Genomic DNA, 19,256 nt, shown 5'->3' on the forward strand with positions numbered 1-19,256 from the left:
ATGATCTAGTTTTTCAGTTGTTTTGTTCCGACATGTTTGTGAGGTGGCACTTCTATATGTTCCTGGTGAGTAGATACTGTAACAAAGTTTTTATTACCTTCCGACCTTGTACAGTGTAACATATTACTCCTACTCCAACTTACTAAGTTAATTGTGTCTCTGCTCAGTACCGAATGTAATACTTCCATGAACCTACTTATATCCGATATAATATTGCTTCTTTAAGTGCATCTATCTACGTGTGATCATGCTAAAATCGAGCATTAGTGATGTAATCGTGTGCTTTTGTGATATAAGTGTAATATATTAATGGTCTCGTGACTGGGAAATAATTTATTGAATCCCAAATAAATATCCGCAAGACAAGACAAGACGAGTGTACTACTTTATTGAAATTGTGTGCGCGTGTAGAACTAGTACAAATATAATCCAGTATTGTGTCTGGGCGAAATAACGAGCCCAAATCAACTTCACGAACAGAACGGAATTGTGTCCGCGTGTAGAACTAGTACAAATATAATACAGTATTGGACCTATCTCATCACATCAATACTACAATGGAACGAAGTACGAGTTTCGGATAACCTCACTCTATCAGCTCCAATAGCTCAATCAAACGGGGTCCTACAGGGTGACCCACTGAGTCCTTTGCTGTTTATAGTTGCAACCGCAGATATCCTAAGAATTACCCAAAAGGAGGGAGTATTTTCTTGTGCGTATGCCGATGATATTGTAATTGGCTCAAGAGACATAACAAAATTACAGGAAACTGTAAATGACGTCCAAAACTGGTGCTCCGAAAACAAGCTGTTCATAAACATCTCAAAAACAGACACCATGGTGTTCAGGAAAGGAGGGAGAGTACCCGCCTCAGCAGAGACCTTCATTCGGGATAAAAAATTAAAGATAGTATCAGACTTCAAATATTTAGGCATCACCCTGCAATCGAGCGCATATTGTTTCACAAAACATGTCACAGAAAAGGCAACTCAAGCAATGATGGCAATGCATGAAATAAAAGACATTAGATCACTTAGTCTGGAGACAGCAATGTTGCTATTCAGAGTAAAAATTCTTCCAATAATGACTTATGGCATTGAAATTATCTGGACACATTTAACAACGAGGAACTTATCAACCTTGGAAAAGGTGAAAGCGAACTATATAAAGAAGGTGATAGGTGTATCAAAAACAACACGATCTAGACTTGCATATCTCCTCGCAAGGGAATCATTTCTCATAGAAGATCTCAGGACAAGTATGCCACTACCGAACACCGGTGCATCAAAGAAACTGCTAGCAAATCTGACTGAGAAGAGAGAAGAAGTCCAACCAGACTTCTATGGCACAGGGGCAATGATAGATCGCTCGTGGACAAAAGCTAATTTTGAATTAAGACATGTCATTACAAGATTAGCAGTTCACGGTTTTCATCACCTACTCTGCAAATCAAAACACTTCCATGACCCAAGTATAGACTGTGAGTGCAAACTATGTGGAAAAACGTCTGAACAGTACCATATTGAATTCTGTACAAGAAGAACAATGTCTATACGTGATTATGCAAATATGTAACCCATCAATGTAACCTATATTCTCTGTTATGGCTATTTGGCTGCATTAAATATATTAATATAATACAGTATTGTAACTGGGTGAAATAACGAGCCCAACTCAACCTCACGAACAGAACAGAACAGAACGTGTTAGTTCTTCCGATTGCTTATGCTTTGGATGTTGGCTGTGTTGAAAGCCTGAGGGTATTGGTGTGTGATGTTGTGATGAAGGATGTTGTATGACATATATCATCGTTCGGGTGGAATTTGAAGTGGTATTTTGTGTCTTAGTGTTCCTTTAAGCTCTCGTTTTGTGGTGTATCTCCTACGGTTATATTTCGTATCATGTAGGCAGTGATGGTTCTGTGTTGACAACAGGGAGCATTGATTCATGCCTGCCATATTGAAATCTCATGAAGGGTAAAGCTCGCTTGTTGGACTTACTTTGATATGGAAGAAACGAAAATAATTTATCACATAGATGACGAAGAAACGCCGTATTTAGTGAAATTGACTATAGCTCCTGAACGGGTTACTTTAGCGGACTTCAAAAATGTTCTCAATCGCCCGAATTACAAGTTCTTTTTTAAGTCTATGGATGACGATTTTGGGTAAGCAGTAGTGTCAAAAATCATGAAAATTTATTTGTAATCATTCATCATATTGAGTTTAAGCAGGAGAATACGTTGAGCACAATGTCATATTCTCATGTGCAGTGTCTCTTTCGCCGTGATGATAGTTCAGTGAGATCAGTTCTGTGTTTGACAGTTCAGTGTAGGTTTGGATTCGTGCCCGAAGATCTTGTTCGAGCTTTTTAAAGGCTTGTGCTGTGGTTCTATATCGTGATATTTTATTTTCAGGGTGGTCAAGGAAGAAATTGTTGATGACGACGCACATTTGCCCTGTTTCAACGGAAGAGTTGTTTCGTGGGTGAGTCTTTGTTATTGCTGATCAGTGACAAATATATTTTACTTGGATCATTGTGCCACTGAAATTTTTGAAATGATTCTGTTAGGGAGAGTCATGCGTGTTTTTTTTTAATTATCTGTTTACTTTAAGGAATTTGTATTACCAGCACATAATTTTGTAACCCTGCATTGTATTTTGAATAGAAATTCAGTTATCAGGAATGTGTTTGAACCAAGCAGTTAATGGGTTGTAGAACTGTCTCTTAATTAGTTTGCAAAAATAGTTATTTGATGAGTAAAAATTGTGTATGACAGAGCTTAAATTTGGTATGTGATCAGGACTTTTATGTCCTAGAATGTTGAAGATAACTTAAAAAATTATTTTCTCGAACCAGAGAATATCATTTTAGGTATCTTTCTAAACCTCTTGAGGGGAACTGCATATCATATAGTCTACTATATAAAATAGATTCCTGTCAATTAGGAATTGTTTGGATTTGTAAGTTTTTATAATAGTTTTGTCTTTTATGTAAGAAAGAGGAAACAGGGACTCATCATTCAAATGTAAGGAAGTAGAAATCTTATCTAAGAAACAATTTTAAAATTATTGAACTTGGAGTGACGTCAAATGGTTATGCTTGTTGCTTAGCATAGCTTGATTAGGCACTTGTCCATCTGCTTAAGCCTACAGGATCGATTTCTTGTGCAGTCTGTTTGTATCTCAAGCTCAGATCATTAAGGAATCTCTTTTGAACATAAAATTCTTGCATCCACAGATCTTAGAATTTACATAGTGTAAGGAATGTTAATGTCACAGTCTTGTTATTCATTGATGTCTGTGTAAAATACCTAAGTTGAATGAATCGCTGGACACACTTTAAGATGTTGGGTGAATTTGAAGAAAATTGCAGGTCGCAGTCAGGGAAATGGATGTCCGAAATCAGACATCACGTAGTTGCCCTAGGGAGCAGGCGCTACTTGCTCCGCTCGGGACGGCTGGCTGCCACGTGAGAAGAGAGCAGCAGACAAGGCAGATTGAATACCGTGGTGGTACTTCCAACTGCACGTGAATAACAGCAATAATACCAATAATTTGGAACATGGTGTCATGTGGAATGAACAGGATGCAGTTTAACAGGGCAAGAAAATTATTCAAGAAAGGAAAAAAACAACAGTGTGCATTATGCCCTGAAGAAATACATTTTTATGATTAAGTAACTAGAGTTGTGGGACGTGTGTTTATTGAAAGAAAACACAATTTATCGGATTTGTACAGATTTTTTGCACTTATTTTAAAACAACATTTATACATGTATAGCATTTTTGACTATGACAGCAAACTAAACACACGAACTGAAACATATCACTGGTTTACTGCTCCTTTACAGGACCTTTGGGCTCATTTAGGGTATAAGTTGACACACTGCAGCCCAAAGTTTATAACATTTTAAGTGAAAATAATGCAAATCTTACTCGGAATTCCTTTTAGAGGCGAGATGTATTCATTGCGATGTCTAGGAACCCGCCATCCCGTCCCCAGAAGTATATTTACTTTTATAACCTAATAAAGAGCAGCACCCGCCATTGTTCATGGCTGAAGAAGCTACTTGCATTCCTATTGGTCAACATGAACAGAATGTGACGTCATTGCCATAAATGCTGATAATTAGATGGAGTTACCAACCCCAGCACAATAAAAGCGCCCCTTTCCTTGTCCCTATATCACAGGTCTTGTCCAGGTCATATCCTAACTGTCTGCACAGCAAGAACCAGTCCAGACCAAAGGTGTAACAATAATCACCACCACTCATTAGTTCCTAAGGAGAGGGGTTGGCAGCATTGAGCACCACTTGACAACATCCTTCCTGAGAAGGCCGCAAGCATGTAAACAAACTACAGTCGTTCCACTCGCAGCTGAATGTAGTGAGCATTGGGCTGCGAGGGGTCAGCTATTGATTCATTTAGATAGTATTGTGTCAGTGTTTGTGCCATAGTTTGCGTGCTGGCAATGCAGAGCACAGTTCAAGGTTTGATCGGTGTGCCCACTTCCGTGTCTAGATTTACAAATCGTATTTAATGAAAACAGCTGTTCGCATAAATAAGTTGATCGGAATATACTTAAAATATGTCCATTACGTTTGTTCAATCTAGGAAATCTCTTCCATGGAAAGCAAACACATTCAGTCAAAGTGTTCATGTTTGTAAACTTGTCTTTCATTTGAGTTTGTGCTGTAAGTTAATCAGCTCTAGCTGCAGTTCTGGTCTGATAGTTTGTACACCCACTGAAAAGGGTGCAGCGAACACCTTCAGGTGTTTTAATAATGGAATCTATTCTCAAATTCTTTGTGTGGAATGAGAATAACGTTCATCACCACTGGCCTCCAGGTACATATTAAGTCGTGCATTTCTCCTCCATGCTCGTAGGAATGGGGAGCAAACTGGCTCCGGAGTTGTTTCTTTTTGAGTTGACGCTACCTGTCTTAAATACGCCTAATTGAAATTGGAGAAATGAAGCCGCTGGTAAACAGTCACTTTAACAAATTTTCTGTACACATATATTACATCATCCACTTGAATGGGGATACATTAAGAAGTTGAAGGAAATATTTCCAAGCTTTTAATTAGTTTATCTAATAAATAATAATTGAACTTTGCTCTATTGTATTTACTGGATACGTACAATGTTATTAGGAATTTGTTTTTTAATATTGGAGAATATTTACGTAACTTCCAATAGAATGAGAAATATAAATTGTTACAGTGGAACCCATTTCTCTTCAGTTTTGATTTAATTTATAAATGACTGAACAAGTTGGCTACACTGTTAGGTTCGCATAGCTTTTAGCTTGCATTCAGAAGATGGTAGGTTCGAATCCCACTGTCGATAGCCCTGTAGATGGTTTTTCCATTGTTCCCATTTTCACACCATGCAAATGCTTGGGGCTGCACCTTAATGAATGCCATGGCTGCTACTTTCCCATCCTTATCTCGCCAAAAACTTTTGATATTTTAATGTGACATTGCACTACTAGTAAAACATAAATTATAAATGTGAGATTCTTTTGTCTGAAAGTGCAGGATCAATGAAGTAGAAAAACCTAAAAAAATTACGGCTAATAACGGGTTAACTTATACCTGAAAAATATATGGGTCTAATTTAATTAAAAACAGAATTACATCTTTCATTCTTGAAAGAACATCCTCGGATATTATCAAATCACACTTTTAATTATTATTACTTGTACTGTATTATTGTGATTGATTACCATCTGGACGGAATGCATGGCTATTTTTTTACATTAGGTATTTCATGCTATGAGACGAGTGTAAAATATTACACTACAATATTAAGCTGCATTAAAAGTATCATGCTGCAGGTAATATTTTATTTACGAAAACAAATCTTACTGTCTATGGAATTCAGAGGTATTAGCAGGGATTTCGTTCGAAAATATGAGCTACGGGTACTCAGTGTTTCAGCATTTTTCACAGGTGATTGTTATTTATCATAACCTGATGTCTGCCGGATGACATTCACATCTTCTCAAATGGCAGTGGATCAAACTGCTGGAGTTTGGGTCCCATGAGATTAATAAACATTGTCTGCTAGGGTATGTGTACTAGTGAATGACCGGAACTACTTAATGACCAGATATAACTAAATGATCAGAATAAGAGCCACCAAGTATCTGTCCAATCACAGAGCATGTGTGTAGGTAGTTCAAGTTTTGTTTTATATTTGTTCTAGATTGAGAGAATCTAAATTATTGATACAATATAAATATGCCTGATTGATGTATGAAGATAAGTAAAAGTTTTTTTTTATACCTGTATGCAAGTACTGCCTCTTATATACTTCTGAATTGCTGTAAATATTTAAAAAATAAAAAGTAGAATTAAGAAAGAGTTCTTATAACCCTATTTCATTTCTTATTTACCAGTGCAGGACTGTCCAAGTAGATCGCAATGGTCAGTCACCGGTGTTCATGTAAATAGGAAGTTTGTCATATTTCTTGTTGCATTTCAAGGTATTGAGGCAAGTAATTGATGTCTCTTATCTTCAAACATAAACTGAGCAAAATTTTGTATTCTTAGGTCATCAGTTTGTCTGGCTCCATGGCTAAATGGTTAGCATGCTGGCCTTTGGTCACAGGGGTCCTGGGTTCGATTCCCAGCAGGGTCAGGAATTTTAACCATCATTGGTTAATTTTGCTGGCACAGGGGCTGGGTGTATATGTTGTCTTCATCATTTCATCCTCATCATGACGCGCAGGCCGCCTACGAGCGTCAAATCAAAAGACCTGCACCTGGCAAGCCGAACCTGTCCTTGGACACTCCCGGCACTAAAAGCCATACCCCATTTCATCATTTCATCCTCATCACGACGCGCAGGTTGCCTACGGGGGTCAAATCAAAAGACCTGCATCTGGTGAGCCGAACTTGTCCTCGGACACTCTGCGCACTAAAAGCCATACGCCATTTTTTATCAGTTTCAGTTCAGTTACTGCAACAGTTTTTCAGCACAGATTAGGCACGATTGAACTGTTATTTGTTTCTTTCTTGCGATGGTTGTGATCGTGCGGTGCACTGGGCTACCAACACGTTACAAAACCATTGGTCTGGATTGGTTAGGCCTAGGTCCAGTTAGTGACAAAACAATTGTTCTGGGTTGGTTAGGCCCGGCTAGTGACAAAACTATTGGTCAGGGTTGGTAAGGTTAGGTTATTGACAAAACCATTCGAGTGGGATCAAGCAAAGGGGGTCTGCTGACATATGCCCCCAGGTTAGGACTGTGAAGCGGCGTTAGGCTTCTAGCATTCCAAGCGGTGAGAACAGCGCATTCAAAAGGCTGAAGTAATCTATCGTGCCTGCTATTGACTAAGCTATTGGTCTGACTGTACATTGTTTCATTACACATTACATTTAGTTGTGTTTTTATTGCGCGCGGGTTGGTAAATAAATGCATTTCACTTCATTGCTGGGAAAGACGTCATATCAGATTGTATCTCAGCCAATGGAAATACTACAGCACGCTTGAACAATGAATAATTATAGGAGAATGGGCTCTCTAATGGAGGGCAAGAGAAGTAGAGGGAGATCAAGACGACGATGCTTAGACTCGGCTTCTCACGATTTAAAGATAAGAGGTATAGAACTAAATGAGGCCACAGTACTAGTTGCAAATAGAGGATTGTGGCAACGTTAAGTAAATTCACAGAGGCTTGCAGACTGAATGCTACAATGCATAATGGTCTAAAATGATGATATATGTATAAAAGTAAATGTACTTTTGGGGGACGGTGGGTGGGTTCCTGGCTGTCGCAGTGAACACGTCTCTCCTCTACAAGGTATTCCACATGAGATTTGTAACATTTCAAATCCTTTATGATGCTATAGGTTTAAAACTTATGTTGCACATAATGAATTTCTACCCTTTATGGTTTTTAAAGGGTCACTTACTGGAGCACTTACCCTCACTATAGGAGCACTTTTAATACAAGGCACAATTTCATTCTTTGAGCTGAAGGCTCGTTCTCACTCTGTGTATACTGCAAGTGTTGACTACTGACGAGAGATCATTTGATTTTTCCTCTTCATTTTTGTCTTATTGATACTGTCTGCAAGCTCTTAATTCTTTTACTTGAATATTGAGTGTTAACTTGATCACACAAATAGACCTACCTGACACTTCCTCTCCATATAATGAGTTTAAATTGTTACAGCTCATTTAAGTGATAAGCAAGATGATTTATAGATACCTTTCTCTAAATTGTCAGAACTTAGTCCTCTGTGAGATGACTTATGTTGTCAGCAGTCTCAATTCCATAATTGACTACCAGACTTCCTAGAACACTATCATTAATGGATTGAATGTGGTCTTTAGTTTATCACAAAATGATGGCGGTTTCAAAAAACTGTAGAGAAAAATCTCAATAATTGAGAAAACTAAATATTTATCAGTAGAATATTCACATGTACCAGTTTGTGCCACCGCTTTTTAACATGTACGAAAAGTTTCTGTACTTGTTCAGCATTTCTTTTTAACTACTGGTACTGATTACCAGTCTGACTAAATCCTTGGCTATCAGTTATTTTGTGCACTAGTTCCCTTCCTCAATGTTCAAGCCACTTGGTTTTATACTGTGACAATCGACTACATATAACCAGTTGCAAGCAATCATCCGCATTTTCCGTATCATTGTTGTACACTGTTAAAAGAAGTAAAAACACAATGGTTCCACCTGATCGATACTGTTCATTTGCTTAAGGCAAATTAAAAACTGTAGAACATGTTACTATGTAGCTGAAGATGTCTACAAAGTAGACAAAACGTAACTGTTGTTTTTACTTCTTTTAACAGTACATATAACCATTTAGTGATTACATTTTCTCCAATAGGCTATTGGAATTTGTTGGTAGTGTATCCTGATTTCTACATGACATTTGATGCCCCATTCTCATGACGTAAAAGAACCAATTTTGTGGATGATACAAGTTTGCATATCACACTCCAGGTCTCCTCTGAGAAATATTGAAAGAAAACCGTATTGACACTGATCATTATGTAGAATTTGTACAGATGGTCTCAGTATAATTTGTTACAAGATGGTTGAAATTTATTTTGGACACAGTTTAGTGAATTGGATTTATAGGGAAGAAGGGTAATACTGTGTGTTTAGTATCCTTTTACCAGTCGATTGGGATTTAGTACTGAAAGGCTTTTTTAGTGTTTAAAAAATATACTCACACAAGTCCCTTACATTCAAGTACATACTGTTAAATGCTGACTGCCAGGGTTGGATCCTGCAACCTCGAGCATGGGAGGTGTAGGTTGTGCTTAACCAACTATAATACATAGCCATGTAGTATTAAATAGACTTGGAAATATCTTGCACAGTATGGGACAGACTTTTTCAGACTAGGATTTGAGGAGCATGAGTGAAAAACACAATAACTCGCATATCATATTTTATAGAACCCTGTCTTTTGATTGCAATGTTCAGTAACTTTACTAGAGACTTAATGCTGCCAGTATGGCTTTATATCTGTTCTATTATTCACCAAAAATATTTTGTTGCTTTTATAAATAACTTATATGCAGAGCCTACCTTTGGAAAAACTAGATACCACTTTAGCCCAACTAGGTAGGCTATTGAAATTTTATCATATGAAAGGGAAATATTTTGGTTCAATGTAGGGGCTATGACATCACAGTTATCAACTTTGTGTACTGTGATTTTTTAATTTTTCTTGTCTTTCAACCTGTCTTTGTGTGTTTTTTTTTTTATTTGTATAAGGAATTGGAAAAGAACATACTGTGATACATCAGAAAGGCACTACCCTGGCATTGACATGGAATTTAGACAAGCCACAGAACACTATTTCTGAAATAATAGTGTGTTTCAAATACACATTTTTGTTTAGTCTATCTAAGCTGTGGTGGTTGGTGATGTTAAGACTATATCAATAGTCTCTCTGTACTAGAGTTATGAATATGAGAGGCTAGCTGAAAAGTTGGGTTTTGGTTTTAATTAGAATTATTTTGCATGTACCGTGTCATCTGTTTTACAATGTAAAAATGTACTGATAATGTGTGGTTTATGTTGTGGCATCTTGTCATGTTCTGCTTTGTGAAACTTGGCCAAGTAACTGGTCTTGAGAGCAGGGATTACTAGCTACTATGGAACAGAAACTGGAATCTTGGACATATTTTACATGTGATACTCTTTGTGCTCAAACAGGTAGGGTTACCCAATCCAAAGTTTTGTTTTATTGTCCGATTGATAGGAATGGGTCTCCCTGGAAATTTTGCTCGAAACTTTTGTCTTGTCCTAGAGCACGATTTTCTGCACTTAATGCAAGTATTGTGCAGGTATACACATTGACGTAACGAATATTTCACATGCATTACAGTACTATACACAGTCACAATAAAACACTATACAATACGACATACAGTACGCAGTAGCTTCATTGAACACCCTACTATCTCGGAGCTCAGCTCTCAGCAACTGGAATAAGTGCCTGAAACCGCACATGCCAGCGGCTTGTCATCGGCGCCCAAGGTCGAGCGAGAAATTCCTTGCCAAGCATAAATAAAGACCCTGTAGAATGAATGACTATTCTGGGGTAGGAATTAGTAATATGTGGGTGAGGGGAGATAAAGAGGTAGGAGATAATAAAGATCATCAGTTTACTTTCGCGAGACCATCTGAGCGTAAATATAGAATTGTGAAATTTTATTGCACATGTTCTGGACATGAGGGATTTCTGCTCAGTACAAGACATGTTTGCAGGGTTGTTTGTCACCTGATGCTTTAGTTTGTTTTGTGTTTATTCTGTATCATTAACCTACTAAACTAAGATGCCTATCTCCATTTTTTTTTTTTTACTAAAATGAGTTAATGGTAGTTATGAGCTTAGTATTGAAAGACACACAGACTGTGCAGAAACTCCCTTCTGTCCAGGCCATCTGAGACTAAATGTGGAACAGTGAAGTTTTACTGAACATGTCCTGGACATAAGGGATTTCTGCACAGTACGAGACATATTTGCAGGGTTGTTTATGTCACGTGATGATTTTGTCTGTTTTCTGTTGTTTATTGTGTGTCATTAATGCACAGAACCAGAGAGTGATTTAATGGATCTTGATATCGTTAAGAAGAAAAGGAAAGGAATTGGAGCAATGAATATTTGCTGTAGTTTGTCCTCTTGAATTCCAATTTGTCTTTTTTTCCTGTTGTTTATTCGCCGAGTGGATCTCGAATCAGGGTCTGTTTGTGAGAAAGCCTTTTTAAGCGTTCATGGCATCACTGATGACAGGGTTAGGAGACTTTGGAATCAGCTAGCCACTGGGAAATCTCCCAGTGATCCTAGGCTGGTCGGGAAATACCAAACCTAAAGTACTGATCAGGTAATAGAGGATCACATTAACTCTTTTCCTGTCCAAGAAGCTCACTATACGACCATAGGGTATAGATTTCTCAGTCATAAGTTAAATGTGCTATTGGTGTGGCAAATGTTTAAGAACTTCACTCTGATAAGAATGTGTAATACATTCATTCTACAAGAAAATCTTCAACAAAAACTTTGATTTGGAATTTGGACAGCCTGTTGTGTTTGTTAGAAACTTAGAGTAGAGCTTGAGAGTACAAACCTCAATGACCATTCAGTTTAGCTGCTGTCAAATTTTGTTCATAAAAGTCGGGCTAAGAAATATTTCCAGACAAATTTCAGAAAAATGTGACATGGATGACTGTTGGTAGTTTTGCCATGGTCGACATGCAGAATCAATTAGCAGAAACTCCAATACGGGAAACATTTTACTTGAGACAATATGTGGCTAACCTTTTTAGTATTCATGATCTGAAATCATCCAAGGCTCACTTCTACAATAACCATAAGGGTGTTGCGAAGATAGGCTCGAAAGAAGTGTGTCCTCTCTTGATGGATTATGTCAATAAATGTGTTCATAAAAATGTAAGCACCTGCAAATCTTCTTCGACGGTGCTTGGGAACGGAATAAAAATAGTGTTGTTGTTAGTCTGCTGTTGATACTGGTAGCAAATGGACAGTTTGACAGTCCCACAGTAGTTTCCTCACTGCAGACATTCCTGTTTCCAGTGTGACTGGGATTTCAGTTTAGTCGAGCAGAAACTTGGGGAATGTGATTGTGTACCTCTTAAAAGAATACATACACTTTATTATTGATTGTAGTGCACAAGGAAAGTTTGGGACAGCCAAGACATAAAAGACTACAAGGCTTGGTGGTCAGTTTTACTAGAGGAGTGCTTTGCCCTTCAATTTTCCATTTCACAATTTAAGGAATTTCACTATTCCTGTGAGCACATTGGGTCAGTCATTGTTAGATTTCATTGGTGGAATGCTGCTGCATCACCTCAACACCATGTCACATTGACTTATCCAAGCAATCTACTTACTTTGGAAATAAAATGTGCTGATCTGAAATGTTTTCTTCCATATCTACCTCTCAATCTCAATCAATCAATACTGATCTGCATTTAGGGCAGTCGCTCAGGTGGCATATTCCCTATCTGTTGTTTTCCTAGCCTTTTCCTAAATGATTTCAAAGAAATTGGAAATTTATTGAACGTCTCCCTTGGTAAGTTATTCCAATCCCTAACTCCCCTTCCAATAAATGAATATTTGCCCCAATTTGTCCTCTTGAATTCCAACTTTATCTTCATATTGTGATCTTTCCTACATTTATGAACGCCACTCAAACTTATTCATCTACTAATGTCATTCCACACCATCTCTCCGCTGACAGCTCGGAACATACCACTTACATGTAATATATATCATATATAGATATATATATCTACAACTTCACCATATGCCTCTGACTTTCGTCTTTTATCTTCAAGATCATGATTAACTTCGGATCTCTCGACTAACTTTGACTTTTATTCTCTCTTCTTTACTCTGATTATATACGATTTTTCGCCATCGTCTAATTATAACCACCTGACTATCAACTTTATTTTTATGCAGTCTTACTACTTGTTGTATAACAATCTGTTGTTTTATCCATTGCACTTATTTTAGCAGCCTTCTGATGTTAATTTTGTTATTACTTCCACTATTATATCTCATCATATTATATTTTTAAACCATCATTATTATTTTTTAATGTTATTTTACTTCAAATCTCTTCAAGATTTTAAAATTCATTTCATTATTACATGTTATTTAGACGCTTATTTTTAATTTAAGGTTAAGACTATGGCTGATGATGCCTTCAGAGAAGGCAAAACATGTACCACTATTAGTTAACAAATTTATGTAAATCATCCAAGACTATTTTGTATTGATTAGGTGGTCTAATAAATACCTTAATGTTGTTATTATTTCAATCACATACCACTTAGTCGAGCAGCTCTTCTTCTTTCTCTCAATTCCTCCCAACCCAAACTTTGCAACTTTTTTGTAACGCTACTCTTTTGTCAGAAATCGCCCAGAACAAATCGAGCTACTTTTCTGTGGATTTTTTCCAGTTCTTGAATCAGGTAATCCTGGTGAGGGTCCCATACACTGGAACCATACTCTAGTTGGAGACTTATATGCCCTCTCCTTTACATCCTTACTACAACCCCTAAACACCCTCATAACCATGTGCAGAGATCTGTACCCTTTATTTACAATACCATTTATGTGATTACCCCAATGGAGATCTTTCCTTATATTAACACCTAGATACTTACAATGATCCCCAGAAGGAACTTTCACCCCATCAACGCAGTAATTAAAACTGAGAGGACTTTTCCTATTTGTGAAACTCACAACCTGACTTTTAACCCCGTTTATCAACATACCATTGCCTGCTGTCCATCTCACATTTTCGAGGTCATGCTGCAGTTGCTCACAATCTTGTAACTTATTTATTACTCTACAGAGAATAATATCATCCGCAAAAAGCCTTACCTTTGATTCCACTCCTTTAGTCATATCATTTATATATATAAGAAAACACAAAGGTCTGATAATACTGCGTTGAAGAATTCTTAATTATTACAGGGTCAGATAAAGCTTCACCTACTCTAATTCTCTGAGATCTATTTTCTAGAAATATAGCAACCCATTCAGTCACTCTTTTGTCTAGTCCAATTGCACTCCCTTTTGCCAGTAGTCTCCCATGATCCACCCTATCAATGCTTTAGACAGGTCAATCGCGATACAGTCCATTTGACCTCCAGAATCCAGGATATCTGCTATATCTTGCTGGAATCCTACAAGTTGAGCTCCAGTGGAATAACCTTTCCTAAAATCGAACTGCCTTCTATCGAACCAGTTATTAATTTCACAAACATGTCTAATATAATCAGAAAGAATGCCTTCCCAAAGCTTACATACAATGCACATCAAACTTACTGGCCTGGAATTTTCAGCTTTATGTCTATCACTCTTTCCTTTATACACAGGGCTTACTGTAGCAACTCTCCATTCATCAGGTATAGCTCCTCTGACCAAACAATAATCAAATAAGTACTTTAGATATGATACTATATCCCAACCCATTGTCTTTATCATATCCCCAGAAATCTGATCAATTCCAGCTGCTTTTCTAGTTTTCAACTTTTGTATCTTATTGTAAATGTCATTGTTATATGTAAATTTTAATACTCTTTGGCCTTAGTTTCCTCCTCTATCTGGACATTATCCTTGTAACCAATAATCTTTACATACTGCTGACTGAATACTTCTGCCTTTTGAAGATCCTCACATACAGACTCTCCTTGTTCATTAATTATACCTGGAATGTCCTTCTTGGAACCTGTTTCTGCCTTAAAATACCTATACATACCCTTCCATTTTTCACTAAAATTTGTATGACTGCCAATTATGCTTGCCATCTTGTTATCCTTAGCTGCCTTCTTTGCTAGATTCAATTTTCCAGTAAGTTCCTTCAATTTCTCCTTACTTCCACAGCCATTTCTAACTCTTTCCAGTCTGCACCTCCTTCTTAGTCTCTTTATTTCTCTATTATAATAAGGTGGGTCTTTACCATTCCTTACCACCCTTAAAGGTACAAACCTGTTTTTCCATTCCTCAACAATTTCTTTAAATCCATCCCAGAGTCTGTTTACATTTTTATTTACAGTTTTCCACCGATCATAGTTACTTTTTAGAAACTGCCTCATGCCTGCTTTATCAGCCATATGATACTGCCTAATAGTCCTACTTTTAAGACCTTCCTTTCTATCACATTTGTTTTTAACTATGACAAAAACAGCTTCATGATCACTAATACCATCTACTACTTCAGTTTCCCTATAGAGCTCGTCTGGTTTTATCAGCACCACATCCAGGATATTTTTCCCTGTGGTTGGTTCCATCACTTTCTGAATCAGCTGTGCTTCCCATATTAACTTATTTGCCATTTGTTGGTCATGCTTCCTGTCGTTCACATTTCCTTCCCAATTGACATCTGGCAAATTCAGATCTCCTGCTACAATCACATTTCTTTCTATGTCGTTTCCCACATAGCCGACTATCCTATCAAATAATTCCGAATCCGCGTCAGTGCTACCCTTTCCCGGTCTGTACACTCGAAATATATCAAGTTGCCTATTATCTTTAGAAATGAGCCTTACACCTAGAATTTCATGTGTCTCATCTTTAACTTTTTCGTAGCTTACAAATTCTTCTTTCACCAGAATGAATACTCCCCCTCCCACCATTCCTATCCTATCTCTACGATACACACTCCAGTGCCGTGAGAAAATTTCTGCATCCGTTACATCATTTCTCAGCCATGATTCAACTCCTATTGCAATATCTGGTAAATATATATCTATTAAATTAGTTCTATTCTTTTCTTTACAAAACTTCTACAGTTCAGCACTAACAATTTTATGTCATTCCTACTTGATATCCAGTTTCCTGTTCCCTTATCACCGCTCCCTAGGCCACCCCGTTTCCCTGAATGTACCTCCCTATTGCCCTTCCAAACAAATTTCCTAACTTATACGTACCACTGTGGTTTAAATGAAGGCCATCTGAGCGCAGATCCCTGTCTCCTTCCCACCCATTAGGATCTAGAAATTTCACTCACAGTTTCCCACATACCCACTCCATAGTCTCATTTAAATCCCCAATCACCCTCCAGTCAGTATCCCTCCTACACAGTATTCCACTAATAACAATCTCCACTTTCTTAAACTTCATCCGTGCTGCATTTACCAGATCCCACACATCTTCAACTATGTTGGTACTTATATCAGCTTGCCTTACGTTGTTGGTACCAACGTGAAACACTACCACCTTCTCCTTCCCCTCCTCCCTCTCTTCTACTTTCCTCAACATTTGCCTCAACCTAATTCATGGATAACATTCTACCCTGGTTCCCTTTCCTCCACACACTTTCCCCACGTGTCTAACGATGGAATCCCCCATGACCAGAGCCTCAACCCTACCCACCTCATTTGATCCCCTCCCCTCCTGGTCAGCCCTATCTTTCCTGATAGCTGCAGAAGCTACTTCCTCCTCCCTTTTCTCCTTCCCATGACCCTGTTCCACCTGTCTTTTCCTATCCTCTACTCTACATTTCCCTTTCCCACCTTTTCCCTTCCTCCTACTTGCACACATCGCAGCAACAGTTCCCTGTCCCTCATCTTCCCTCTGTTCTACCTGGAGTGACTCAACTGATTTTGCACATACACCTGTCCTGAATTCTGATCCTGAATAGAGCCCTTAGTCTGCAATCCCCTTCCCCTTAGAACATTAGACCACTTGTCTTCTAAAACTCCCCCCTTTTCCTTCCCCTCCCTCTTGCACACGTACTGTAACCTGTACATTGTTTGAGGGAGTCCTATCTTCCTTCCTGTCTTCTGTGAGAATCCTAATTATCTCCCTCAAACTCTCCAACTCCTCCCTCATACCCCTCAATGCCTCGCCACACCCACAGTTCGTACACTCGCGCTCCTTAGCCATTCTTTTCGGAAAAAATAAAATAACTTATTTGCAAAAAATAAATGAACGGAGGATATATTGTCTGGGATAGTACTCAAAGATCACACTACAATAAGGTAATTAATATAAGACTACACTACAATACTACTTAGTCGTACTCTTATTTTTTTAATCCTACAACCCCTAACAGGATAAAAACTGCTGTTAATTACCGAATATCGAAAGAACTACACAATTCCAAACTGCAATTAAGCCTATCCTAATTACGACAGAATTTTAGTAAGAGTTTCTACGGATACCTCTACTACACCAGTACTACACAAATATTTTACAATAATAAAATAAGCACACTAAATTCTAATAGGATATTACTCGTATACTACTGTACAGTACGCTACAGTAATTTTTAACCTACTTTCAGACGTATCCTAATTACTATACCAATACCTTATGTCGCTACTAAGCACAAACAGAAATGCAATTTGGAAGAACTACTGTACTCAAAGATTACCAACAAAGCTAAATGCTTAGACAAATTATTATTAATACTACGCTCTAATAGATACACACGTAAGATAACACACAAATATAGCAGGCAAGATACGCACTATCTAAATGTACTGTATCTATACTACAATGTATCTACTCCACAATTTTCAGCTGAAGTGTGGTTATATGAACTTTTACCGCTGGTGGATTAGTATTATTTTCCCTACTACGCGGGACGGAGAATAAAAGTGTCCTTAAATGCTGAGAATAAGAGGTTGTCTACTATAATTTCTGTCAAAACCACGCCGGGGGGTTTGAAGTGCAATTTTATTGGGATATAGGAATTTGATTATTAACTTTTACTCGATGAATAAACAAAGGTGGAAAGTACAAAGTATGCAGGGAACTAAGACTACAAATTATCAGAATAACGAATCAGCTGACTTTGTATTTATTTACACTACTATCATGTGCATGTAGCAACAATCGTCAACAATCCAAAAAACTGTTAAGTATCGTAATTATCCAGTGAAATTACCGTGAATTCTCTTTAAATTCTCTTTAAATCAATGTTTACAGGCTTATCGTGTTGTTTAATGTAATAAATTATTACCTTCGTGATAGTTTGAATGGATATCTGTACGAAATATCGGAAAAGTAGTGGTGGAAATTACAATGAGTTCCAACTCCTTATGATAATCTGCCTTTGTAAGTATAATACCAACGAACCTACAGATATTTAAAAATATTGTTTTAAAAGTTAATATTATTACGTAAAGTATTTCCTAAACCTAAATTCGAAACAAAGTACTCCTAGCTAGCCTACGTAACCTAGAAAACGCAATCTACTGAACACCAAATGAATTACTTATTATAAAATTCAAATAAATAACACTACTCCCAATTTCTACCAACAAGCACTAAACACCAATATACAAATTGCACTAAATGGAACCCACACACACAAAATTTAAATTATTTCAATAGGTTTTAACTACATTTTCACTACAATAATTCAAGAGCTCTCTCAACAGCCAACCGTTCACAAGCGCATCCAACAATGCCTCAGTGCAGGTATTAAAGAATTTTATGATTCCATGACATGGTCCACTTATAGCAGTAACGAGAACGTTATTTATTGTCTTTTATAGTTGAAGTTGCCGCATGAATTGCAGAAACTCCTTATATCCACAGAATTATTTGTTTTTCTCAATTTCAGTTAGAGATATGACCCTGAAACTTTGTAACACTACTCCTCTGCAATAGGTACCTTTATCCACAATGTTTAAATATGATTCTAATTAATATATTGGAGAAAACAAGCAGTGGAAATGCCGTGTATGGTAGAGATTTTGTGAAAGAGTTCATTTTCAATAACTTGAATATCACAAAAATTGCACCTACCAGGAGCAGAGCAATCAAAACTGAGAAATTTACAATTTAAGAAATGGTCTGTTTGGCCTAAAAAGGGGGCAGTATCCATGAGGTAATAAATGGTTCACTAAAAAATATGGCCTTTCAGCATCTGAGTGGATCGAAAGAATAAAAATTATGACAGATGTAGCTCCAGTATGAAGTTTGTCTGGTGGAAGTCGAGGGATGATCATTGCAGGCGTGCCTGTAGTTAGATTGATACATTGACACGTCCTTGGCCACAGCCTGTTCAGCTCATTACTATTAATGTGCCAATCATACAATACGATGCTTTCTGTTGTGAAGGCTGGGATATTTATGGGGAAGTCCATTGCCTGATTTGGAAAGGAAGTGCAAAAGGAACCCATATTCAAGCTAATAAGCAGACACCATGCGTTCATTTTAGACTCAAATATGCAGCTAGAATTAAGCAAACATCTGCCCTAAGACACGAACC

General features: G+C 37.5%; 1 protein-coding gene across 2 annotated transcripts in view; it reads left to right on the plus strand.

Moving 5' to 3' along the window:
- The first annotated feature begins 1,735 nt into the window (after nt 1–1,735).
- Nucleotides 1,736–19,256, plus strand: part of dsh (Segment polarity protein dishevelled) — a 357,971-nt gene continuing 340,450 nt past the window's right edge. For both annotated transcript variants that reach the window (XM_067141180.2, XM_067141181.2), the window contains exons 1-2: nt 1,736–2,167; nt 2,417–2,486. In XM_067141180.2, coding sequence (XP_066997281.1) covers nt 2,007–2,167; nt 2,417–2,486 — 231 coding nt within the window. In that variant the 5' untranslated portion in view covers nt 1,736–2,006. The remainder of the gene's footprint in view (nt 2,168–2,416; nt 2,487–19,256) is intronic.

This window comes from Anabrus simplex, chromosome 2 (assembly GCF_040414725.1).
Source record: "Anabrus simplex isolate iqAnaSimp1 chromosome 2, ASM4041472v1, whole genome shotgun sequence".
NCBI lineage: Eukaryota > Metazoa > Arthropoda > Insecta > Orthoptera > Tettigoniidae > Anabrus > Anabrus simplex.